This window comes from Peromyscus maniculatus, chromosome 1 (assembly GCF_049852395.1).
Source record: "Peromyscus maniculatus bairdii isolate BWxNUB_F1_BW_parent chromosome 1, HU_Pman_BW_mat_3.1, whole genome shotgun sequence".
In the NCBI taxonomy this organism is placed as follows: Eukaryota; Metazoa; Chordata; class Mammalia; order Rodentia; family Cricetidae; genus Peromyscus; species Peromyscus maniculatus.
Genome location: NC_134852.1, coordinates 31,416,518 through 31,444,176, shown reverse-complemented (window position 1 = coordinate 31,444,176; position 27,659 = coordinate 31,416,518). Strand labels below are relative to the sequence as shown.

At 42.3% G+C, this 27,659-nt stretch overlaps 1 protein-coding gene across 1 annotated transcript; it reads right to left on the bottom strand.

Annotated features, from left to right (window-relative positions):
• Positions 1-111: 111 nt before the first annotated feature.
• LOC102907784 (cell adhesion molecule CEACAM1) lies at positions 112-27,602 on the bottom strand. Its single transcript, XM_076542549.1, has 9 exons — positions 27,415-27,602; positions 25,424-25,788; positions 21,121-21,629; positions 18,720-18,733; positions 17,318-17,593; positions 9,948-10,223; positions 746-857; positions 410-521; positions 112-163 (listed from the first exon to the last, which is right to left on the bottom strand). The coding sequence occupies exons 1-9, from the start codon at positions 27,476-27,478 to the stop codon at positions 152-154; spliced, it is 1,740 nt and encodes a 579-aa protein (XP_076398664.1). The 5' UTR covers positions 27,479-27,602; the 3' UTR covers positions 112-151.
• Between the last annotated feature and the right edge of the window lie 57 nt (positions 27,603-27,659).

Below are 27,659 nucleotides of genomic sequence, written 5' to 3'. Positions count from 1 at the left end.
AAGATCTGCTCTGTAAGTCAGACAGGAGACAGTGGCTGGTGTCCAGGATGCTGTGGAAGGACTGGCAGGTGGTGGGAGCTTTGATTCCCAAAGTTCAGTGCCTTTACTTACTGTGGGTAGACGGGTCCAGTTGTCCTCACTGAGCATGCTCTTACTTCTTGCCCTAAAGAAATGGGAGACACTGTCACTGTTGTTTGGTTCCTCAGTTGGGAAGGACCCTGGCAGCCAATGTTTCCTGGGAGCTGCTTGGAGTCCTTGCTGTGCATTCACACCATGGCTGCCACTGCCTTTCTTGGTGCTGCCTCCTTTTCCAATCTAACCAGCCCCTCCTAGCCTTTGATCCTTTTACCCCACCATATTTGCTGTTTTCTAGCTGGTGCTGTGGGTGGTAATTTGGTTGAGAATTTACTTTTGGCTTCTTTTCCTTTTGAGGTTTCACATTTGAGGCTGCTTTTGAGGTTTCATTGAGATTGGTTGGCTCATTGTCCTCTTGTTTAATATTGTTCTCAATTTGTGGCTCCCTGGTAAAAGATGAAGTCAATTTATCTCCAAACTTCACAAGGAAAGAAGTGACCATGACCGACAGACAGTGGGGTACAGGACATAGGAAGGCAGTGATATGAGGAACACAGCAGACACATAGCAGAGAGAAGAAGATGGAGTCCAGACACAAAGTGAGGAAAGCCTCTTCCCTTTCCCGAGCATGGGAATGGAAGAGTAGGTGGAAGGGTGTAAGACACTTCACCTGCCACGACGGCTGCGCCACAGGAAAACCAGTACAAATATTACTGCAATCAGCCCCATCAGACATTGGGCAATAATGCCAATAATACTCTGTAATGAAAGTCGACGTCCACCTGTCATAGACAGAAAAGAGAAGGAGCATCACAATAAATTCATCCTCACCAAGCAATTGGACAAGAACTCTCTGATTGTATCTGACATCTGTTTGTTCCTTTGGGGAGTGAACTTTCTGTGAGAAGGTAGATTAGGAGAGGTGAGGCAATAAGCAGGGTATTCTCTCCTAGTACTCCTGTAAGGACTGTGTTTCTTCAAGTCCTTGCCTGTGGCAGGTGGGGAGAGAGTGTGTTTTAGGCTGCAGTCTAATTCATATCCACTCTGGCAGTCTTTGGAAGGATCTGAAGATGGGAGAATGTCACATAGCAATTTTTACATTAACATTACAGTTTTTTCATGATCACATCTTTTTCTCATTGTCCTAATTGTTGTAGATGTAAATATTCACCACTCTGGTTCCTGTGGTCAGGTGTTATCTGAAAGCCTATTGAGACTCCATACCCAGAAAGTCCTATCCCTTGGCCCCATCCATGGAACACAGCTGGTCCCCGTGAATCCCCACCAAACTCTGTCCCAGTTGCTGCCCAGCAGGCAGGGCTGCTTTGTGAAGGCCCCTCCCTCAACAAGACCCCCTACCAGACCCTGCAATCTACACACCCTGCCCCCATACCCATCCTCCTGAGACCCCAGCCACTTCCTAAGGCATGGAAACCAAGCCGGCAGCCCTCATTGGACAAAGAGCTCTCATTGGAACAAGAGTAACCTCCTGAGACAGGGAATCTGCCACCCCTCATTAGACCACGAGTGGCTTTTTGAGACGTAGGATCTGCCACTTCTCATTGGACCAAGACAGGCTTCCTGAAACAGAGAATCTGTATTCTCTGACTAGACCAAGAGCCCTAATAAAACCAAGAGTGGCTCTGTGAGTCACAGAATCAACAAGCTTGGGTTCACCCAAGAGCAGCTCCCTGAGAAACAGAATCTGCCTGCTCCAATGAGACCAAGTACTAATATTGGACCTAGAGGGGCCCCCTGAGACACAGACACAACAAGCACAGAGTATAACAATACCAACTCACTCAGACACAACAACCTCTTATGTCTATTAGAGGAGGAGATGGGCAGATGTCAAGGAAAAAATACATAGAACAACATAAAGAGCAATACAGCATCACCAGAACCTAGCCCTCCTCCATCAGCAAGACCTGAACATCACAAAGTAGAAGAAGCAGAAGAAAGCAACCTTAAGAACAGCATCATGAAGATGCTAGAGGCCTTTCAAGAAAAAATGAAATTGAGGAAAAGACAAACAAAAAATTGGAAGAAATCAATAAAGAACTACAGGAAAAGACAAATAAAAAATGTGGAAGAAAGCAATACATCCCTTAAAGAAAACCAGAAAAAGCAATTAAACATGTGAGGGAAACACTTCAAGACCTGAAAAGGGAAATAGAAACAATGAAGAAGACACAAATAGAGGGAATGCTGGAAATAGAAAATCTGAGTAAACAAACAGGAAACACAGATGCAAACATAACCAACAGAATACAAGCATTGGAAGAGAGAATCTCTGGTGTAGAGGATACAATAGAGGAAACAGATTCATCAATCAAAGAAAATACAAAGCCAAAAAAGTCATAACACAAAATGTTCAGGATCAGGGATACCATGAAAAGGCCAAATCTAGGAAAAATAGGGATAGAAGAAGGAAAAGAATACCAACTCAAAGGCACAGAAAATATATATTTAACAAGAACATAGAAGAAAACATTCCGAACTTAAAGAAGGAAATACCTATGAAGATAGAAGAAGCCTATAAAAGACCAAACAGACTAGAGCCCACCCCACCCCACAATGTCCCCTGGCCACATAATAATTAAACAACTAAATCTACAGAATAAAGAAAAATATTAAGAGCAGTAAAAGAAAAAGGCTAAGTGAATTATAAAGGCAAACCCATCAGAATAACACCCAATTCTCAATGGAGACTTTGAAAGCCAGAAGGACCTGGACAGACATAATACAGACACTAAGGGAAATGGATGCCAGCCTAGAATAATATACCCAGCAAAACTTTCAATCACCATAGACGGAGTGAACAAGACATTCTAAAACAAAACCACATTAAAACAATACCAATCCACAAATCCAGCCTCACAAAAAGCACCGGAGGGAAAATTCCAACCTAAAGAAGTCAGATACACCCACGAAAATACAGGCAATAGATAACCCCAAGCAGCAAAGCCCAAAGAAGAGAAATACACACTCACTACCACCAAAAGGTAACAGAAACTAACAATCACAGGTCATTAATATCCCTTAATATCAATGGATTTAATTCACCTATTAAAAGACAAAGATTAACAGAATGAATAAAAAAAACAAGACCCATCTCTCTGCTGCATACAAGAAACATCTCAATTTCAAAGATAGACACTACCTCAGAATAAAAGGCTGGAAAAAGTCTTATCAATCAAAGAGTCTTAAGAAACAAGGTGGTGTAGCTACCTAATATCCCACAAAATAGACTTGAAACTAAAATCAATCAAAAAAGGTCAAGAAGGACATTATATACTCACCACAGAAAGATACACCATGAGGAAGTTTCAATTCTGAACATTTATGCCCCAAATACAAGGGTACCCACATATGTAAAAGAAACATTACTTAAGCTTAAATCACACATAAAACCCCACACATTAATAGTGGGAGACTTCAACACCCCACTCTCACTACTGGACAGATCTGCCAAATCAAAACTTAACAGAGAACTAAGGGGCTTACCTGATGTTATGCATGAAATGGACTTAATCGATAGCTACAGAACATTTCACCCTAACAAAAAATAATATACCTTCTTCTCAGCACCCCATGGAACCTTCTCTAAAATTGACCACATACTCGGTCACAAAGCAAACCTCAACAGATACAAAACAATTGGAATAACCTCCTGTGTTCAATCAGACCACCATGGTTTAAAGTTAGATTTCAACAACAACAAAAATTACAGAAAGCCTACAATCTCATGGAAACTGAATAATGCTCAACTTAATCACCAATGGGTCAAGGAAGAAATAAAGAAAGAAATTAAAGACTTCCTAGAGATCAATGAAAATGAATATACTACATACCAAAACTTATGGGACACTATGAAAGCAGTGCTAAGAAGAAAATTCATAGCATTAATGCCCACATAAAGAAGTTGGAGATATCTCACACTAGTGACTTAACAGCTCACCTGAAAGCTCTAGAACAAGAAGAAGCAAAGTCACCCAGGAGGAATAGACGCCAAAAAATTTTCAAATTGAGAGCTGAACTCAATAAAATAGAAACAAAGAGAAAAATCAATGAAACAAAGAGTTGGTTCTTTGAGAAAATCAACAAGATAAACAGGCTCTTATCCAGACTGCCAAGAGGCAGAGAGAGAGAGAGCATCCAAATTCGAAAATTTACTAAGAAAAAGGGAGAGATAACAACTGACAATGAGGAAATCCAGAGAATCATCAGGTCATACTTCAAAAACCTGTACTCCAAAAAATTGGAAAATCTAAAAGAAATGTTCAGTTTTCTGGAAAGGTACCATATACCTAAATTAAATCAAGAACAGATGAACCATTTAAATAAACCAGTAACACCTAACAAAATAAAAACTGTCATTAATAGTCTCACAACCAAAAAAAAGCCCAGGACCAGATGCAGAATTCAATGCAGAATTCAACCAGATCTTCAAAGAAGAGTTAATACCAATACTCTTTAAATTGTTCCACACAATAGAAACGTTACCAAACTCCTTGTATGAGGCTACAGTTACTCTGATCCCCAAGCCAAAAAAGATGCAATAAAGAAAGCAAATTACAGACCAAACTCCATCAAGAACATTGAAACAAAACACTCAATAAAATACTGGCAAACAGACTCCAGGAACACATCAAAACAATTGTCTACTTTGATCAAGTAGAATTCATCCCAGAGATGCAAGGATGGTTCAACACACGAAAGTCTATCAATATATTAAAATCATATAAACAAACTGAAAGAAAAAAAACCACATGATCATTTCATTAGATGCTGAAAGGGCCTTTGACAAAATCATACACCCCTTCATGATAAAAGTCTTGGAGAGATCAGGAATGCAGGAAACATACCTAAACATAATAAAGGCAATTTACAGCAAGCCAACAGCCAACATCAAAGTAAAGGGAGAGAAACTCAAAGCCATTCCACCAAAATTAGGAACAAAACAAAACGGTCTGCTCTCCCCATATTTATTCAATATAGTACTTGAAGTTCTAGCTAGAGCAATAAAATAACAAAAGGAGATCAAGGGGATAAAAATTGGAAAGGAAGAAGTCAAACTTTCACTATTAACAGATGACATGATAGTATACATAAGTGACCCCCAAAACTTGACCAAGGAACTCTTAGAGCTGATAAACACCATCAGTAATGTGGCAGGATACTCAAAAAAAAATTAGTAGCCTTCCTATATACAAATGACAAACAGGCTAAGAAAGAAATCAGAAACATCACACTTTACAAAAGCTACAAATAATATAAAATGCCTTGGGATAACTCTAACTAAGCAAGCAAATGAGCTATATGGCAAAAACTTTAAGTCCCTGAAGAAAGAAGATGAAGAAGATACCAAAAAATGGAAGATTCCCATGCTTATGAATAGGCAGGATTAACATAGTAAAAATGGCAATCTTATCAAAAGCAATCTACAGATTCAATGCAATCCTTATCAAAATCCCAACACAATTCTTCACAAACCTGTATAGAACAATACTCAACTCCATATGGAAAAACTAAAAACCTAGGATAGCCAAAAGAATCCTGCACAATAAAACAACCTCTGGAGGCATCATGATCCCTGACTTCAAGCTCTACTATAGACCTACAGTAATAAAAACAGTTTGGTACTGGCATAAAAACCAACACATGGACCAATGGAACCGAACTGAAGACCCTGACATTAATCCAGACGCCTACGAATAGATGATTTTCAACAAAGAAGCCAAAACTGTACAAGGAAAAGAGAAAGCATCTTCAAGAAATGGTGCTGGCATAACTGGATGTCAACATGTAGAAGACTGCAAATAGATCCATATCTCTCACTGTGCACAAAACTTAAGTCCAAGTGGATCAAAGACCTCAACATAAATCCCGTTACTCTAAACCTGATAGAAGAGAAAGTAGGAAGTAAGAGAATTGTAGCTGGAGTTTTTTCCAGTTCTGTCTGGTCACAGTTAGGAGAAAGCTCTCTCACCCGCCAGTCCCGCAGCCGCTCAGACCCAACTGAATAAACACACAGAGACATATTGCTTACAAACCATATGGCCGAGGCAGGCTTCTTGTTATCTAGTTCTTATATCTTAAATTAACCCATATCCATTAGTCTCTAAGTTGCCATGTGGCTGGCGGCTTATTGGTATCTTTACATGACACTTTCCATGGCAGCAGCTGGCAGTGTCTCTCTACTCAGCCTTCCGGTTCCCAGCATTCTCTTCTCTCCTTGTCCCACCTATACTTCCTGCCTGGCTACTGTCCAATCAGTATTTTATTTATTAACAATCAGAGCAACACACACATACATACAGAACATCCCACAGCAGAGATGAGAAAGTCTTGAACGCATTGGCACCAGAGATTGCTTCCTAAATATAACACCAGTAGTACAGACACTGAGAGCAACAATTAATAAATGGGACCTTCTGAATCTGAGAAACTTCTCTAAGGCAAAGGACACAGTAAATAAGACAAAAATGACAGCCTACAGAATGGGAAAAGATCTTCACCAACACCACATCTGACGGAGGGCTGATATCCACAACATATAAAGAACTCAAGAAATTAGACATCAAAATACACAACAGTCGAATTAAAAATGGGCTATAGAGCTAAACAGAGAATTCTCAAGAGAAGAAGCTCAAATGGCTGAAAGACATCCTTAGCATCAGGGAAATGCAAATCAAAATGACTCTGAGATGCCATCTTACACCTACCTGTCAGAAGGGCTAAGATCAAAAACACTGAAGACAGCTTATGTTGAAGAGGATGTAGAGCAAGGAGAACACTCCTCCACTGATGGTGGGAATGCAAATTTGTATAGCCACTTTGGAAATCAGTATGGTGCTTTCTCAGAAAATTTGGAATTGATCTCTCTTAAGACCCCCTATACCACTCTTGAGAATATACCCAAGGAATGCTCAATCATGCCACAAGGACACATGCTCAACTATGTTCATAGCAGCCTTATTTGGAATAGCTAGAACCTGGAAACAATCTGGATGCCCCTCAACTGAAGAATGGATAAAGAAAATGTGGTACTTATACACAATGGAGTACTACTCAGCAGTGAAAAAATGACATCATGAAATTTGCAGGCAAATGGATGCAACTAGAAAAAAATCATCCTGAGTGAGGTAACCCAGACTCAGAAAGACAAACATGGTATGTACTTGATGAAAAACAAAGGATAAGCAGACTGTAACTCACAGTTCCAGGGGGGCTACCTAATAAAGAGGACCCTATGAAAGACACAGGATTGCCCAGCAATGGAGAAATGGATGAGATCTACATGATCAAGCTTGGGTGAGGGGGGTAATGGAGAACAAGGGTCGGGGCAAAGAGAGCTTAGGGGAGCAGTAGGTCCTAGGTGGATCAGGAACAGAGTGGGAGAACAAGGAAAAAGATACTATGATAAATGAAGACACCATGAGCATAAGAAGATGCAGAGTTCTAGAGAGATCCCCAGAAACCCACATAGATGACTCCACTATAGACTACTGGCAATGGTCAAGAGGGTGTCTGAGCTGACCTACACTGGTGATGGGATGGCTGAACACCCTAACTGTCATGATAGAAACCTCATCCAGGGATAATAGAAGCAGATGCAGAGATCCATGGCCAAGCCCCAGGTGGAGCTCCAGGAGTCCAATTGACGAGAGAGAGGAGGGATCATATGAGCAAGAGATATTGAGACCATGATTGGAAAAAGTACAGAGACAACTAGCCAAACTAGTGGAAACACATGAACTGTGTCCAATAGCCTAGAAACCCCCATGGAACTGGATTAGACCCTATGGATAAGTGAGACAGTTGTGTAGCTTGAACTGTTTAGGAGGACCCCAGGCAGTGGGACCTGTCCTTAGTGCATGAGCTGGCTTTTTGGAACCTAGTGCCTATGCTGAGACACTTAGCTCAGCCATGGTAGAGGAAGGAAGGGATTGGACCTGCCCCAAATGTAGGTACCAGGCTCTGCTGACTCCCCAGGGAAGACCTTGTCTTGGAGGTGATGGGAATGAGGAGTGTGTTGGAGAGAAGGCTGGGAGGTAGGAGAAGGGAGGACAGGGTTATCTGTGGTTGATGTGTAAAATGAATAGAACATATCTTAATAAAAAAGAAATATATATATATATATATATATATATATATATATATATATAATCCATTTCTGCTGGCTCTTTTGAATTTATTGGTGTAAAACAGAGTTGTCCTATTGAGTTACAGAATTTGGAAGGCATTCTTGTAATCCATATGACCCTCTGTAACCAGATGAGTTTTGATCAGGCTGCTAAGATTGTTCAATGATGAACGAATAATCAGTTAAACAAGGGATGTTGGGAAAATTGGATATCCAGGTAAAAGAATGAAGTTAAGCCTTCACCTAACAACATATACAAATCAGCGCTACATGGATCAAAGATCAGAGCTGAAAGTAATCAGACTTTTAGGAGACAGGATGAAAGAATCTTGAATCTGGATTTCAAATGGTGTCTTTGTTATGATGACAGATGCATCACATGGGCCTTTTCGCTGCATATATGTCTCTGCAGAAGATGCATGAATGGTACCTGAGGAGGACAGAAGAGGGTGTTGAATTCCTTGGAACTTCAGTTACAGATAGTAATAAGTTGCCATGTGGGTGCTGGGAATTGAACCCATGTCCTTTGGAAGAGCTGCCATGGCTCTTAACTATTGAACTATCTCTCCAGTCCTATAAACCATATATATGTGTATGTATATATATATATATATATATATATATATATATATATATATATATATATATATATATATATATATATTACACACCAAAAAAAACAGTTCTTAGAAAAAAGCATTTTGTGCAGTGATGTCATGCTTCAATTGTCAGCATGAGGATAAGAAACTCAGTACATGGGCCACCAAGATGGCTCAGTTGAGATGAGTGCCTGCCATACTCCCTCCCAGTACCTGCCCCTAACTGCCACATAGAGATAAATGCACAAACAAATGTGGGCCAGGGAATTGGCTTAGCAGATAAAGGGCTGGTGAAACAACCTGAGTTCAATCCCCTGTCCTTGGATTGAACTGGCTCCCACAAATTGTCCACTGACCTCCACTCATGGGTGTGGAACATGAACACAAAATAAACAGATATGCAAATGTAGTAAGAAACTCATTACAGGTCCTTTCTATCTATGGATTTTATATTTATGGATCGAAACATTGGAAACAAACTACTTGAAAAGTATCTCTACAGTGAAAAGTATATTGTTTCCTCCTATCTGTGTCTGTACTCAACAAAATAAGACTAGTGTCTATGCAATATTCATATTAGGCATTGGAAATAATCTAAAGAAGATCTGAATGTGTCAAAAGAAGTGTAGAGTAACATGAATATTTTACTAGTTTCTGAGGGTTGACTGTGTGACAGACTCAGACCCTAAACTCTTAATCACTTTGCATTTCCATTTGCTATATTGACATCTATTGTTGTTAATATTGACCGGGTCTCACAATGTAATCTGAGCTGGCCTTGTAATTCTATGTTTCTGCTTCATGCTCTCTCTCTTTGAGACAGGGTCTCACTATGTAGCTCTAGCTAACCTAAAACTGGCTACAAAACCAGGGTGATTGGGAACTCATAGAGATCCAATTGTCTCTGCCTCTGCTGTGCTGGGGTTAAAGGCATGCAGCACTGTGCTCTCCTTGCTTGGTGTTGTATCATGTGATTAACATGCATCCTTCACCAACCTGGCTGTATTTGTTTCCTGAACAATATTTTTCTTCTTGTGACTTTGACCCATTCTGCAGTCAGTTGATAAAGAAACTGGCCATAACCCCAAACACTATGGAGTAAGAGGGGAACAGAGTTCACTCACCTATTACGTCCAGCTGGATGGGGTCACTCCTCGTGGAACTGACTTGATTGGATACTTCACACTGATAGTCCCCAGAATCCTCAATCCTCACAGAGTCTATTTGGAGGGTTCGGTTGTTGTGGGACAGCTTCATCCTGTCTGTGAGCTCCACACTCTGGCCTTTGAAGAGCCAATGGATTGAGATCCCAGTGTTGTTTGACAAGCAGTTCAGGAACACAGAGATCATATCTTTGACTGTGTTGTTGGTGACTTGGATGGAGGATGGAGTCACTGGATCTGTGGATAAATAGTGGAGGGACCAGGTGAGAGTCCATAGAATGAAGGGGCACTCTGCAAGATTGCATGTTTGGGTTCAAGATAAGGTCTGTAGGGAGAGAGCTGAAACTTACTCCTACCAAGATCACTCACAGTGACCCTGACTCAGGGTATTTGTGTAGATTCCACACTGGGAGCCTCTTCAGCCCAAAAGCCCAGATATCTCATGGTTGTGAGGACTGTATTTCCGAAAGATTTTTGTGGGGATTCTTGCTCACACTTTCTGTGAACAGTCAGGTCCTTCTTTTATGAAATAGCCTACTGTTTATAGTTAATTAAATAATTTGTCATGGGGTTAAGATGGCCCAGCTAATCTTAAAGGTGTTAAAGTCTATACCTCAGGACTGGGAGAAATCCCTAACTGAAGGATTTCTGTTTGTAGAAAAAAAATGTATTTCCTGCCCCATGGATATGGATTAAATACTACAGAGAAGAAGTGAATAATCACAGTGCTGACCACAGCCTGCCACTCTAATGCTCAGTATTGATGTTGTTTGAGACAGGGTCTCAGTGTATAGTTCTAGCTTGCTTGGAACTTGCTATGTAGACCAAGCTCTCCTCCTACACATACTATCTACATGCCTCTCCATCCTCAGTGCTAGCATTAAAGATGTGTGACACCACACTCAGCTATTTGGTTTTTGGTTTGTTGTTGTTGTTGTTGTTTTGGTTTTTCGGGACAGGGTTTCTCTGTGTAGCTTTGTACCTTTCCTGGATCTTGCTCTGTAGACCAGGCTGGCCTTAAACTCACAGAGATCTGTCTGCCTCTGCCTCCTGAGTGCTGGGATTAAAGGTGTGTGCCACTACTGCCTGGCTGCTATTTGTTTTTTTGAAGCTTGAGAAGAGTAAACAAAAGAGCATCATCAACTGTCAGTTTCTTGTTTCACCCTGACTCAGGACAGGGCTCCCAGGCACCTTCTCCACCCACTCTTCCCATCACATGGAGTCAGAACTGAGGCAGGAGCAGACCTGGGAGCAGAGGTCTAGTGCCCATCTGTGGAGAATATTCTCCTCCAATTTGGAGAATAAGAATGGGAGCATAGTTGAAAGCCCTGGGTGTTCCTTGTAGGTCATGGAGGTCATAAAATGAAAATGAGGGGGACAGGAAAGCTTGTGTTAGGCACAGAAAGAAATCTTGGTCTTGAGGTTCTCCTAACCGTGGAACGTCCCTCACACAATCAAAGGCTTTCCAAGACTGGAAGAACCTCCTCTTCACATTGCAAGCTGTGGTGGTATTGTATTCTCCAAAACATTGTACACCATAACAAACTTATCTGGGGTCAGAGACAGAACAGCCACTAGATACTAAGGCTAGAAAATGGTAGCACTCACACCTTTAATCCTAGCACTCCAGAGGTAGAAATCCCTCTGGATCTCTGTGAGTTCAAGGCCACATTGAACCGGCCAGGCATGGTGACACACACCTTTAATCCCAGAAAGTGAGTCTTTCAGTCCCAGAGAGTGGTGGTAGAAAGCAGAAAGGTATATAAGGCGTGAAGACCAGAAACTAGAAGCATTTGGCTGGTTAAGCTTTTAGGTTTTAAGCAGCACAGTTCAGCTGAGAGCCACTGGGATATGAGGACACAGAGGCTTCCAGTCTGAGGAAACAAGATCAGCTGAGAAGTTGGCCAGGTGAGGTTAGCTGTGGCTTGTTCTGTCTCTTTGATCTTCCAGTGTTCACCTCAATAACTGGCCTCAGTTTTGATTTAATTAATAAGACCTTATAAGATTTCTGCTACATCTGGCGCCCAATGTTCCTGGTACAAATTCATGAAAAAAACTGCTTGCCTGTGGCCTTGTGGGCCCCAGCTCAGGCCCAAGCTACCCTCAACCAGTTGTGGTGAAGGACACTGGTTGGATTTACTGAAGGAGGCAGAGGCAGGAGGATCCCTAGGAGACTTGGGAGAAACTTCGGCCTGGGCTGAACCACAAACCGTTGTGGGACCCTGGAGGCAAAAGCTGCTGCTCCGAGTTGCTGGCTCCTTCTCATCCTGTTGGTCACTGCAGTGATGCCCATAGCTGGAACAAAAGGTTTACTGCTGCTTGTTCAGAGAAGAATTGCCAGGACCATCATGTCACAAGAAAGCATCGGCAAAGATCAGTTTGGAAAAGTTTGGCAAGACAAATGGTGGGGAGAAATTGTTGTGAAGATTTTCTCTTCTAGGGAAGAACATTCATGGTTCCAAGAGACAGACATTTATCACACTGTGATTACTCCAAACCACAGAGGAGGCACAAATAAATTAAATAAATAATAAATAAATAAATAAATAAATAAATAAATAAATAAATAAATAAATAAATAAATAAATAAATAAATAAATAAATGAAAGAATGAATAAAATTAAAAATGTCTGCAGGGAACCATGGCCACGCCTAACTTGACTTTGAAATCTTCAAAAAGATGATAGGATCCCACAATGATGATTCCACGTGGACTATGATAAAGCCATTAAGCTGATTAACATGGTGGCACTCACACCTTTAATCCTAGTACTCCAGAAGAAGAAATCCCTCTGGATCTCTGTGAGTTCAAGGACACATTGGAAATGGTCAGGCATGGTGACACACACCTTTAATCCCAGAAAGTGAGCCTTTAATCCAGGGAGTGGTGGTAGAAAGCAGAAAGGTATATAAGGCATGAGGACCAGAAACTAGATATATGGCTGTTTAAGCTCACAGGCTACTAATAGCACAGTTCAGCTGAGAGCCATTCCGATATAAGGACACAGAGGCTTCCAGTCTGAAAACAAGATCAGCTGAGAAGGTGGCCAGGTAAGATAGATCTGGCTACCTGGCTTCAAGGCTAACACTGGTTGTAGGAATAATTGCAGCAACATTTTTCCTCTGTGTGTGGTATTTTGCAAAAAAAAGTTTACTTGATTATATTAAGTTTTGAAAAACTACTATGAGGCAGGTGAAAGATGTTATATAACCTAGCATCCTAGCATCAGAGGCTGAGGCAGGAGGATTGTGAATTTGAAGCAAGTCTGGGTTATATACTGAGAACCTTCCCTCAAAAAGTTCCCCCATGCTACTGAAAGGAGAAAACTAAAGATGAGGATGAAGAAGAACAAAACAGAGACTAGAGCAACTGCAAAGAAAGTTGATGCACCAAAAGTTGGTTCATCAAATCTGATTAACAATATTAGCAACCTTTTCCCAGAATAACTTTGAAAAAAGCACATGGATACAATTTGAGACCTCACCATTCATTCTCAAGAATATGAAGAATTTCAAGAGCACTCAGTAGTTATATGCTAACTGTTGTGTGGCCTAGATGTAATTGACAAATTCCTACAAACCTGGATTCTGTAGAGGTGGAATCATGAGAGAAACAAAATTAAATTGCTATATAACAAGTAAGGTTGAATCAACAAAAAAATTGACAAAATTTCACAGACTTTGATAATAAAAACACTGAAACATGATGGAAGTCCAGCTTAGTGAAACAAAGGCCATATATGGAAAACCACAGCCAACATCATATTCAGTGGGGAGACTGACAGCTTTCTCTTTAAGATCAGGAAGAACACAGGTTGCTGCTATGACCACTTCTGTTCAAGAGACTCTTAGGAGTGCGAAACAGAGCCGTTAGGCTAGACAATGAAATGAAGGTACCCAATTATGAGGTGCTAAAGAGATCTGGAGATGACAGGAACTTGTTCATAGAAAATCCTGAACATTCTACAGAAAGATCTCAGAACTAAATGAGCAAAACTATTAAATTGGTTGGCTAATGAATTGAACATGCCCAAATGAGCTGTATTTCTGTATACTATTATTGACCATGAACAATTGGGTTTTTGTTTTTCCTGGCAGTAGTGGAGCTTGAACCTAGGGCCTCGTGCATACCCAGCAAGTGTTCAGCCCCTGAGCAATAGTCCCAGCCATAACAGTAAACAATTGGAAAGGAAATGAAGAAAAGTATTTATTTGTGAAAGCACCAAAAAGAATAAAATACTTACAATTAACTCCACCAAGGAGATAAAAGACTTGCACTCAGAAAACTACCAAATAAGAGATGATGAAAGAAGACAAGAAATGACAGCCATTGGGGTTGATGGGTTGGAAGACTTAATCTCATTATTACGTTGTTCTGCAGTACTGGGATTGAACCCAGGGCTTTGTGCATGGTAAGCAATGCACTACCACTGAGCTATACTCTAAGCTCTGCCTTCTAATATTTATTTAGAAACAGGATGTCACTAAATTAATCAAGCTGACCTTGAAATGGTTGCAGTAGGCAATTTTAGAACTTGGTACTCCTGCCTCAACTTCTTGAGTACCTGGGACTTTTTTTTAAATAGATGACAATATCCCTGAATGTACTCTATCAGTTCTATGCACATCAGATCAAAACCCCAGTGGCATTTTACACAGAAATGGCAAAGTCCATTCTAGCTGTCCTGAAACTCACTATATAGATCAAGCTGGCCTCAAACTGCCAGAGATCCACTTGTCTCTGCTCCAAAGAGCTGGGGATAGAGGCAAGCACCATCATAAATGGCCTTAAAATTATCTTTAAAAAAAAACAAGAATAAAATTGCAGGTCATCCCACATGATTTCTCAATTTTAATACAAAGCTGCAACAATTAAAATAGTCTACTACTGACATAAAGGCAGACATACAGATCAGTAATATAGAATTGGAAAGCCCAGAACTGCTCATGCACACTGGCCATGATTAAATTAAAGATTAGTTAATATGACCAATATGTGTGTTTATGGGGCACAGTTTTGCATATATATTATAATGTGTGTCAGATATGCACAGTTGACATATGCAGCATTTCATCTGTCACTTTTTATGTTTCATAAAAATAGACTGAAATACCCTAACCCTACAGGCTTACACCCCCTCAAGCCCAGGGAAATGAGAAGCTAAAAATCTAGTTCCAAGAGCAAGCTGACTCAGCCATTCTTCAACCACCCCTGTAACAATGTAACAATGTGAAAAGATTTCTGTTAAGAGATGTGCTCAACTGTGACTGGGATAATTGCAGGTGTTCCAGGAAGGACCACTGTGACCTTTGTGTAACCTCCACTCCCACCCTGATACCCTCCTTGAGGTTTCATGAAGAATGTACATGGGGACACTCCTGTACCCACTCTGTGATCAGACCATGATCTTGTGAAACGAAATTGTATGGGAATTGTAAGCTTATGGCTTTTGTGGGTTTTTCCTTTTAAAGCCCCCATGGAGCTGCAGTAAGATGCGACTCTTGCTCTTAGGAGCAGAGTTTGCCTGTCTGTATAGTCGCTTCAATAAAAACCTCGAGCTGTTGCATCAACTGGACTGGAGTCTGGGTTCTTGAGGTGCCCACTTGAGACCATAAACTCTGGGGTCTAACAATACATTTCTGCTGGCTCTTTTGAATTAATTGGTGTGAAACAGAGTTGTCCTATTGAGTTACAGAACTTGGAAGTCATTCTTGCTGTCCATCTGAACCTCTGTAACCAGATGCGTTTTGATCAGGCTGCTGAGACTGCACAATGTTGGAAGAAAACTCAGTTAAACAAGGGATGTTAGGAAGATGTGATATCCATGTAAAAGAATGAAGTTAAGTCTTCACCTAACAGTATATACTAATCAACTCTACATGGATCAAAGACCTAAAATGGATCAGAGCTGAAAGTCATCAGACTTTTAGGAGACAGGATGAAAGCACCTTGAAATTGGATTTCAAATGATGTCTTTGTTATGATGGCAGAAGCATCATATGGGCGTTTTGGCTGCTTATATGTCTCTGTAGAACATGCATGTTTTATACATGAGGAGGACAGAAGAGGGTGTTGGAACTTCAGTTACAGACAGTAATAGGCTGCCATGTGGGTGATGGAAATTGAATTCCTGTCCTTTGGAAGAGCTGCTAGGGCTCTTAACTATTGAGCTAACCTCCCCATGCATTTGGTTTATGGGACTGGAGAGATAGCTCAATAGTTAAGAATCAAATACACACACACACACACACACACACACACACACACACACACAACTACTACTACTACTACTACTACTACTACTACTACTACTACTACTACTACACACAACAAAAAAACAGATATCAGAAAAAAAGTCTTATGCAAGGACCATGAGGGTAAGAAACTCAATATATGGGCCACCAAAATGGCTTAGTTGGGAAGAGTGCCTGCCATAGTCCTTCCCAGTACCTACCCCCAACTGCCACACAGATAGATAAAAATGCACAAACAATGTGGGCCAGTGAAATGGCTTACCAGATAAAGGGTTTACTCACCTACATTAGTTCAATTCTCTGTCCCCAGAGAACTGGCCCCCACAAATTGTCCTATGACCTCCACTCATTACAGGGGAACACCCATACAAAATGAATAAATATGCAAACGTAGTAAGAAACTCAATACAGGTCCTTTCGATCTATGAATTTTATATTGATGGATCAAAACCTTGGAAACAAACTACTTGGAAAAGTATATCTAGAATGAAAAGTGTTTTGTTTCCTCCCATCTTTGTCCTGTATTCAACAGAATAAGACTATGGTCTATGCAGTATTCATATTAAGTATTGGAAATAATATAAAGAAAATTTGATTGTGGTATGGGATGTAGCATAACATGAATATTTTAGTAGATTCTGAGGATGGTCTGTGTGTCTGACTCAGACGCTAAACTCTTAATCACTTTGCATTTCTATTTGCTATGTTAACATCTATTGTTTTTATTATTGTCCAGGTCTCACAATGTAATCTGGGCTATCCTTCTGCTTCTTTTTTTTTTTCTCTTTATTTTTTAATTTATTTTGTTTTATTTTACAATACCATTCAGTTCTACATATCAGCCACGGGTTCCCCTATTCTCCCCCCTCCCAACCCCTCCCCTTACCCTCAGCCCCCCCCCATTCCCACCTCCTCCAGGGCAAACCCTCCCCGAGGACTGGGATCAACCTGGTAGACTCAGTCCAGGCAGGTCTAGTCCCTTCCTCCCAGACTGAGCCAATTGTGCTTCTTTATCTATTAAGAAACTGCCCCCACCCACAACACTAAGGAGTAACAAGAGATGAGATGTCACTCACCTATTATGTTGACCTGCATGGGGTCACTCCTCTGGGAACTGACTTGATTGGATACTTCACACTGGTAGTCCCCAGAATCTGAACCCCTGGCAGGGATTATTTCCAGGGTGCTGTTGTTCGGGGACAGCCTCGTCCTATTCGTGATCCTCAGACTCTGGCCTTTGAAAAGCCAATGGATTGAGATCCCAGTGTCGTTTGTCAAGCAGTTCAGGAGCACAGAGGTCACACCGTTGACCGTGGTGTTGGTGAATTGAATGGAGGGTTTAGTCACTGGATCTGTGGATAAACAGTGGAGGGGAGCAGCTTAGAGTCCTTCACCCTCAGAGATCCCAGCCAGCTCCCAGGGCCCATACAATGAAGAGGCCCTCTGCAAGGTCACATGTTCAAGATATAGTCTATGAAGAAAGAGCTGAATCTTACTCCTATCAAGATGACTCAAAGTGACCCAAACTCAGGGTATTTGTATAGATTCCATACTGCGAGCCTCTTCAGCCCACATGTCCAGAAAACTCGGGGGTGGGGGTGGGAGGAATATATTTCCCAATGATATTTGTGCAAATTCTTGCTCATATTTTCTCTGAGTGTGAACAGTCAGATCCTGCCTTTATGAAATAGCATTTTAATTTTTATTAAAAAAAATTAGTCATAGGGTTAAGATGGCCTAGCTAAACTTAAAGGTGTTAAAGGCTAGACATCAGGACTGGGAGAAATCCTTAACTGAAGAATTTCTGATGTAGAAAAATTGTATTTCCTGCCCCATGGATATGAATTGAATACTACAGAGAAGAAGTGAATAATCACAGTGCTGACCACAGCCTGCCACTCTAATGCTCAATACTAATATTTTTTGGGACTGGATCTAACTGTACTCTCCTAGCTTGCTTGGAACTTGCTATGTAGACCAGGCTGCCTAAGAGTCACACTATCTACGTGCCTCTTCCTCCTCAGTGTTGGCATCAAAGGTGTGTAGAGCCATGCTCAGCCGACATTTGTTTTTTGAAACTTGAGAAGAGTAAGCAAAAGGGCATCATCAAATGTGAGAGACATAGTTCACCCTGACTCAGAACAGGGCTCCCAGGCCTTCTCAACCTATTCTTTCCATCCCATGGAGTCAGAATTGAGCCTGCCACCACACCCATGAGACAGGAACAGACCTGGGAGCAGAGGTGTAGTCCCCATCTGTGTGGAATATTTCCCCCAATTTGGAGAATAAGAATGTGAGCACAGTTGAAAGCCCTTGTTGTGCCTTGTAGGTCATAGAGATCATAAAATGAAAGTGGAGGGGACAGGAAAGCTTGTGTTAGGCACAGAAAAAAATCTTGACCTTGAGGCTCTCCTAACCATGGAAAGTCCCTCACATAACTGATGACTTTCCAAGGTTGGGAAAACCTCCTCCTCACACTGTAAGTTTCATCCCTATAGGCCAAAAAAACAGAGAACCAGGAAGCCATTAAACATAGGGATGGAGCAGGAGGCTTGAAGGAAGACTGTGTTTTGCTAGTTTCCATAGCCCTGGGCTGGGAATCAAATGCATCTGCACCTTCCCAGAAAGCCGAAAGACTCTGCTCCTAACCAACCTGGTGCTGATATTTTAGAGATCCACTTACTAAGAATTGTAATGTTCTTGGTTGTGGTCTCATTGAGGATAGTGACAGTTATAGACCAGGCAGGTATAAGATCTACTCTTATTAGTATTGATGTTGGGATTATAGAGTTCTTGGGGGGAGTGACTGGAGCTCTCCATTGACAAACCAAGGCAGGAGATGTGAGGTTTGTCCTTCAATGGATATAAATATTTGAGGGGAATATGATCTCGACATCAGGACCATCTGGAGAAAATAGAATAAAATCATACATCATGTCAACAGAGGGAAGGGGAAATTCTGGTCTGTAGAAGGACATAGATGTTTCTGCTAGCTCTTGTGAATTAATTGGTGTGAAACAGAGTTGTCCTATTGAGTTACAGAACTTGGAAGTCATTCTTGCTGTCCATCTGAACCTCTGTAACCAGATGCGTTTTGATCAGGTTGCTGAGACTGCACATTGTTGGAGGAAAACTCAGTTAAACAAGGGATGTTAGGAAGATGTGATATCCATGTAAAAGAATGAAGTTAAGCCTTCACCTAACAGTATATACTAATCAACTCTACATGGATCAAAGACCTAAAATGGATCAGAGCTGAAAGTCATCAGACATTTAGAAGACAGGATGAAAGCACCTTGAGATTGGATTTCGAATGGTGTCTTTGTTATGATGACAGATGCATCATATGGGCGTTTTGGCTGCTTATATGTCTCTGCAGAACAAGCAATTTTGTACATGAGGAGGACGGAAGAGGGTATTGAATTCCTTGGAACTTCAGTTACAGACAATAACAGGCTGCCATGTTGTTGCTGGAAATTGAATTCCTGTTCTTTAGAATAGCAGATAGGGCTCTTAACTATTGAGCTATCTCTCCATGCATTTGGTTTATGGGACTGGAGGCATAGCTCAATAGTTAAGAATCAAATACACACACACACACACACACACACACACACACACACACACACACACACACCTACTACTACTACAATTACTACTACACACAACAAAAAAACAGATATCAGAAAAAAAAAGTCTTATGCAAGGACCATGAGGATAAGAAACTCAATATATGGGCCACCAAAATGGCTTAGTTGGGAAGAGTGCCTGCCATAGTTCTTCCCAGTACCTACCCCCAACTGCCACACAAATAGATAAAAATGCACAAACAATGTGGGCCAGTGAAATGGCTTACCAGATAAAGGGTTTACTCACCTACATTAGTTCAATTCTCTGTCCCCAGAGAACTGGCCCCCACAAATTGTCCTATGACCTCCACACATTAGAGGGGAACACCCATACAAAATGAATAAATATGCAAACGTAGTAAGAAACTCAATACAGGTCCTTTCGATCTATGAATTTTATATTGATGGATCAAAACCTTGGAAACAAACTACTTGGAAAAGTATGTCTAGAATGAAAAGTGTTTTGTTTCCTCCTATCTTTGTCCTGTATTCAACAGAATAAGACTATGGTCTATGCAGTATTCATATTAGGTATTGGAAATAATATAAAGAAAATTTGATTGTGTGGTATGGGATGTAGCATAACATGAATATATTAGTAGATTCTGAGGATGATCTATGTGTCTGACTCAGACCCTAAATTCTTAATCACTTTGCATTTCTATTTGCTATATTAACATCTATTGTTTTTATTATTGTCCAGGTCTCACAATGTAATCTGGGCTGTCCTTGTGCTTCTTTTTTTATTAAGAGATTTTCTATACATTTCACATACCAACCACAGATTCCCCTTTCCTCATTCCCCCAGTCTACCAGTGTTCCCAACCAATACACTTCTATTCCCAAATCCTACAAAGTAATGTCTTCCATGGGGAGTCAGCAGAGCCTGGTCCATTCAGTTGAGTGGCCTTGTACTTCTATACCTCCTGCTTCATGTTCTCTCTTTTGAGACAGGGTTTCACTATGCAGCTCTGACTAACCTGAAACTGGTACAAGTCCAGGGTGGTTGGGAACTCACAGAGATCCAATTGTCTCTGCCTCTGGTATGCTGGGGTTAAAGGCATGCAGCACTGTGCTCACCTTGCTTGATGTGTTATCTTGAGATTAACATGCATCCATCACTGTATTTGGCTGTATTTGTATCTTGAACCATGTTTTTCTCCTTGTGACTTTTACACATTCCGCACTCTGTTGATAAAGAAACTGCCCCCATCCCCAACACTATGGAGTAAGAATGGAGCAGAGATCACTCACCTATTATGTCCAGCTGGATGGGGTCACTCCTTTTGGAACTGACTGGATTGGATACCTCACACTGATAGTCTCCAGAATCCTTCCTCCTGACAGGGTCTATGCTGAGGATGCTGTTGTTGTGGGACAGCTTCATCCTGTTAGTGAGTCTCAGACTCTGGCCATTGAAGAGCCACCTGAAGGAGATCCCCATGTCTTTTGAGAAGCAGGTCAGGAACACAGAGTCCAGGTCATTGAATGTGGTGGTGGTGGTGGTGGTGGTGGTGGTGGTGGTGGTGGTGGTGGTGGTGGTGGTGGTGGTGGTGACTTGGATGAAAGGCAGAGTCACTGGCTCTATGGATAAACCTTGGAGGGGGCCAGCTAAGAGTCCTTCACTCTCAAACATCTGAGCCAGCTCACAGGTCCCACAGAATGAAGGGGTCCTCTGCAAGACCACATGTTTGGGTTCAAGATAGGGTCTGTAAGGAGAAAGCTGAATCATCGTCCTACCCAGATCACCCAGTGACCCCTGAATCAGGGTATTTGTCTAGTTACCATACTGGGAGCCTCTTCAACCCCCGAGTCCATCAATCTCATGGGGGGTGGTGTTTCTCGTTGATGTTTATGCAAATTCTTGCTCACAATTTCTGTGAGTGTGAACAGTCAGGTCCCTCCTTTATGAAATGACCTTCTGTTTCTTTTTCATTTAATAATTTGATGGGGTTAAAATGGCCCAGCTAATATTAAAAATGTTAAAGCCTAGACCTCAGAACTGGGAGAAATCCCTAACTGAAGAATTTCTGTTTGAAGAAACATTTTTTTTTATTTTACAATACTCTTCAGTTCGACATAATAGCCACAGATTCCCTTGTTCTCTCCCTTCCTGCCCGCCTCCCCTTCCCCCCAGCCTACCCCCCATTCCCACCTCCTCCAGATCAAGGTCTCCCCCAAGGACTGAGATCAACCTGAGTTGATTAACCAACCAGTCCAGGCAGGTCCAGTCCCCTCCTCCCAGATTGAGCCAAGCGTCCCTGCATAAGTCCCAGGTTTCAAACAGCTAACTCATGCAACGAGCCCAGGACCTGGTACCACTGCCTAGATGCCTCCCAAACAGATCAAGCCAATCGACGGTCTCACCTATTCAGAGGGCCTGATCCAGTTGGGGGCCCCTCAGCCTTTGGTTCATAGTTCATGTGTTTCCATTCATTTGGTTATTTGTCCCTGTGCTTTATCCAACCTTGGTTTCAACAATTCTCGCTCATATAAACCCTCCTCTTTCTCACTAATTAGACTCCCAGCACTCCACCAGGGGCCTAGCCGTGGATGTCTGCATCCAGATTCCTCAGTCCTTGGATGGGGTTTATGGCACAACTATTAGGGTGTTTGACCTACTCACCAGAGTAGGTCAGTCCCAGCTGTCTCTCTACCATTGCCAGCAGTCTTTTGTGGGGGTATCTTTGTGGATTTCTGTGGGCCTCTTTAGCTCTTTGTTTCTTCCTTTTCTCATGTGGTCTTCATTTACCATGGTCTCCTATTCCTTGTTCTCCCTCTCTTTTCTTGATCCAGCTAGGATCTCCCACTCTCTTTTCCTCGACGCTCGCCCTTCATTGCTCCCACTCATGGCTCAGCCGTTAAAGGCTAGGCTCACAACCAAAAATATAAGAGCTGAAGAAACATTTTATTTCCTGCCCCAGGGGTATGGATTAAATACCACAAAGAAGAAGGGAATAATCACAGTGCTGACCACAGCCTGACACTCTAATGCTAAATATTCACTTTTTTTGAGACAGGGTCTCACTGTACATCCTAGGCTAGCTTGGAACTTGCTATGCAGACCAGGATGGCCTCAAACTCACACTCTCTACATCTCTCTCCCTCCTCAGTCTTGGCATTAAAGGTGTGCACAACCACACTCAGCCAACTTTTGTTTTTTGAACCTTGTGAAGAGTAAGGGAAAGAGCATCATCAACTGTCAGTGACTTGGTTCACCCTGACTCAGAACATGGCTTCCAGGCACCCTCTCCACCCACTCTTCCCATCCTACAGATTCAGAGCTGAGCCAGCCACCAGTGAGACAGGAGCAGAGCAAGCTGGGAGCAGAGCTCTGGACTGCTTGTCCCCATCTGTGGGGAATTCTCTCCTCCAATTTGGAGAAAATCATGTGAGCACAGTCTGAAGCCCTGGGTGTTCCTTCTAGGTCATGGAGGTCATAAAAAGAAAATGGAGAGAGGGTACGGGAAGGCTTGTGTGAGTGACAGAAAGAAATCATGCCTTTAAGGCTCTCCCTCCCTTGGGAAGTCCCTCATACAACCTGAGGCCTTCCAAGGCTGGCAGAACCTCCTGCTCATATTCCAAGCTCTATCTCTATCAGCCAGGAGAACTCAGAGAAGCAGGAGAAGATTAGACATATGGATGGAGCAGGACACTGGGAGATGATTGAGTTATCTTCCACCAAACAGTGTCTATTAGTGTTTGCCTGCACGAAATAATCCCAGAGGACAAAGAGCTGCCTTTTCTATACTTACACCTCTGCTATCACTTTAGGGCTCTTGACCTCCCTAGGAGGTCTCAGAACCATCAATTAGCTGGCCTTTCCTACCTCTCCACCTATGCTGAGCACACTGATTCTCAGGAGGGGATGCCCAGGTGACCTACCTCAGACATGGCTCTCAGAAGCTGACTGTCAGCATCCTCTCAGCCTACAATCCATCATTGTCCCCTGTCAGCTCCAACAGCAGGTCAAATTCAAACCCAGTCTACAACCTTCCCAGGATTCCTGGTCCAGTCTGGCATGGAGTTCTTGAGCAAATCTTCAGGTGTTCATCTCTCTGTGAGACTCTCATGGTTTCCTCAGCCAGGCCCTGCCTGAGTCCTAAAGGGTCTTTCTCAAGGCCATGTTGATGGTGAGTATCTAAGACCTGGGCAAAGTCTGATGTGCCTGGGTTCAGTTACACCAACCTCTCTCCTCAGATCTAAGTGAGGCATCCTGATTTATTGCTGTTTTTCCACACATTAATGTGTGTCCTTTACTGAATGCTTGAACCACAATATGGGGACCACAACCTTGAGTCATACAAGACTGACAACCCTATGTGTAAAGTAGGATTAGCTCCACCCACGACCCAGGATGCTGGAGTCCATGTCCAGTGGGCTTCTGTGCCACAGGGTGGAGGTGTAAAGTCAGTGAAGAATGAAAAGTTGGACCACCAGTTGCCTTTCAAAGTGATGGTCCCAACTAGCTCAGGCCATCTTTATTATACAAGTTCTAATGTATTCAAGCATGAGCAATTTCTAATCATTTCTCTTTAATCATTTCCCAAGAATCATTCACGTTCATTCATTTTAGTTTCTCTTCTTCATCCCACTCCCTTGATGTCATTGGCCTTTACCCCCTATCTTTAGAGTGCAAGCCAAATGATTGTATCTTCTTCATAGTGTGCCCTAGCCAGCAACAAACACGCTAGTACAAAGTAAGAGATTTAAGCCCTGTGATTAGTTCTTAACAATAGGATACTTTCCTATTTTTGTAACCAGCTGAGTGTATTGTTACGTCTAGGATATCATGTTCAGGTGTTTGCCAATTTCTAAGTAATCTGTATATACCTTTCATGTGGACTACAGTTATAATCCTATTCTTTATAAGTCCTCAAAAGAGGAATGATTAGTATCTAACTCTTTAACTGCTGGGACTATATATCTATTCTTCCTGGCAATTTCCACATGTGCTTTTCTTTTAAGGGAACTGGGAGTTTTAGATACCTTTACTGATTTTTTGACATTAGAAAAATATCTGAGTTTTCATGTCCTGGCGCCAGAGATATGTCTGACCTTTCATGATCTCTACCTTTTCCTAATATGTTCCTAAAAAATTTTAAGGTCACCTTTAAAAACCCGTTTTTCAAGTTCTTAAGTTCTTTGGAGTATGTTTACCCCTTTCTGGAGTTGAATAAGCAAAACTCATTGAACTTAGTGAGTTCCTCCTGTTCACTCAGGATGACTCCAAAGGCATCCAGAGGCCACCAGAGACAATCTTTGTGTAACAGATCAGCTTTGTTTCCGGAAATCACATTCAAAATCACAATTAACAAAGCAAAACTAAGATATACCACAAGAAGAAGCATAGCTCAAAGTTAGAGAGGCCTGAAGCCCATCAGCTCCCTAGGATCAGCACAGAGGAATGCAGTATTGTTTCTATAGGTCTTTCTAAATGGATTGGATTCTCTAAAGTGCCTTGCCTTCTAAAGAGCTCCATTTGAAAAACATTTATGTGCCTTTCCCAAGGGTGACAGAGTGGCTTCAGCCACCAGAAGCTACAGGGAATTACTTAGGGTGAACCTTAAACTGCACAGATACCTTCTCTTCATCAAAGTTTTCCATAGTCACACGAAGCAAATAGACTCCTGCATCTTTCTGAGTAACATTCTGGAAGAACAAGGATCCTCTGGGGTATAGTGTCTCTCTGCCGCTGTATACAGGCCCTCGTTCTAGTTTACGTCTGGGTATTACCAATCGCGCAATTTCATTCCTCTGATCAACATTTTTCCCCTTGTACCAGTGAAAAAATGGGACTATTGCTGGCAGATTGTGGACAAGTAGAAGCACGTTGTTTCCTTCTACAATGTGGGGTGGAACTACTTCCACAGTGACTTGGGCAGTGGTGGGGGAGGTCCCGTAGGTTACAAGTGAGGCTAAGAGAGAAGAGAGAAAAGTCTATCAAAAGACTGTCAGCAAGCTCCCAGCCCACAATCCATCATTGTTCCCTCTGAGCTCCAACAGCAGGTCAAATTCAAACCCAGTCTACAATCTTCCCAGGATTCCTGGTCCAGTCTGGCATGGAGTTCTTGAGCAAATCTTCAGGTGCTCATCTCTCTGTGAGACTCTCATGGTTTCCTCAGCCAGGCCCTTCCTGAGTCCTAAAGGATCTTTCTCAAGGCCATGTTTATGATGAGCACCTAAGACCCTGGTCAGAGTCTGACATGCCTGGGCTCAGTTACCTCACCCCCTCTTCTCTGAGGGTGGATTGAAGTGCGGCATCCTGATTTATTGCTGCTTTTTTCCACATTTTAGTGTGTGTCCTTTACTGAATGCTTGATCCACCATATGGGGACCTTAACACAGAGTCATCCAGTACTGACAACCCTATGTGTGAAGTAGAATTAGCTCCACCCAGGACCCAGAGGTTACAGAGAATTACTTACGGTGTACCTGAAACTGCACATATGCCTTCTCTTCATCAAAGTTTTCCATAGTCACACGTAGCAAATAGACTCCTGTATCTTTCCGAGTGACATTCAGGAAGAGCAAGGATCCATTGGGGAATATTATCTCTCTGCCGCTGTACACAGTCCCAGGTTCTATTTTACCTCTGGATATTACCAATCGTGCAATTTCCTTCCTCTGATCAACATTTTTCCCCTTGTACCCGTGAAAAAATGGGGCTGTCACTGACAGATTGTGGACAAGTAGAAGGACATTGTCCCCTTCAGCAACGTGTGATGGAACTGCTTCCACAGTGACTTGGGCAGTAGTGGGAGAGGTCCAGTAGGGTACAAGTGAGGCTAAGAGGGAAGAGAGAAAGGTCTTCCAATATTAGGACTTTTCATTTGGTAGAAATTTGAGCCCTGAGTGCCTTCAACTCTCAGCCTTGGTGTGTGTGTGTGTGTGTGTGTGTGTGTGTGTGTGTGTGTGTGTGTGTGTGTGTGTGTGTCCTATTGGGGTGAGGTCAGCAGCATCACCCCCATTCATCAGTACCCATAAATCTTAGAATGTATGACACTGTCTTCTTGGTATCTACACAGCTCACCCGTCACTGCCCTCAGATCCCTGCTCACACTCAGAATCTACGGTGAGTGTCGGCATGTCTTGTCTGACCTCCTCCTCTAAAGACTCTGTGCCTTCATTTTCTGACCTGTCCCATGCTCTGTTTCTTCTGAAGTGCTTGTCAGCCCCTGAGCCCACCTTCTAGATTTCCTTGCTGCTCTATCTTCCTGCCCAGTAGTAGGAGGGCTTTTGAAGAGGACTTGTTCTTTTTGGTTTTCATTTCTCTACCAAAAACAGGTTCAGCTACCTGTGAGCAAATGAGTTCCCCAAAGCCTGGGTTTTTGCAAATATCTCTGGTCCTATGCAATGAGGCTGTTGTTTACTGGCCTCGGTTTGAGTTTTACTTGGAGAGTCACCCTGACAGAGGTGTGAACGTCAGTCTTCAGGTTACAGTGGCCAGTGCTGATAAACTTACAATGAGAAATAACTGAGGACAGGACCCCATCCAGTCTCTGAGCTCCCCAACTCTCTACTCCCGAGGAATGTCTCCTCACCTGTGAGCAGGAGTCCCCTCCAGAAGACCTGTGCTTTGTGGAGAGGGGATGAGGTGAACTCCATAGTCTCTACTGTGGGCTAGGCTCTTCCTCTGGAGAGGAGGTTTGACTCTGAAGCTGCTGCCAAGCTGGGCTCCTCTGGTGTCTGCTCTGCTTTTCTTCCCAGACCTCAGCCTCCTCCCAGAGGAGGGCACTTCCTGGAGTCAGATGGGCTGGGGGTGGAGTTTGTATATGCACATTGGCCT

Excerpts from the sequence above, each read along its gene's own strand:
- LOC102907784 (XM_076542549.1), bottom strand. The coding sequence starts at position 27,478 with ATGGAGTTCACCTCATCCCCTCTCCACAAAGCACAGGTCTTCTGGAGG. Across the intron at positions 10,224-17,317 it reads CATGCAGGTCAACATAATAG|ATCCAGTGACTCCATCCTCC; the intron begins GTGAGTGACATC and ends ATTTATCCACAG. Across the intron at positions 858-9,947 it reads CATCCAGCTGGACGTAATAG|GTGGACGTCGACTTTCATTA; the intron begins GTGAGTGAACTC and ends TGTCTATGACAG.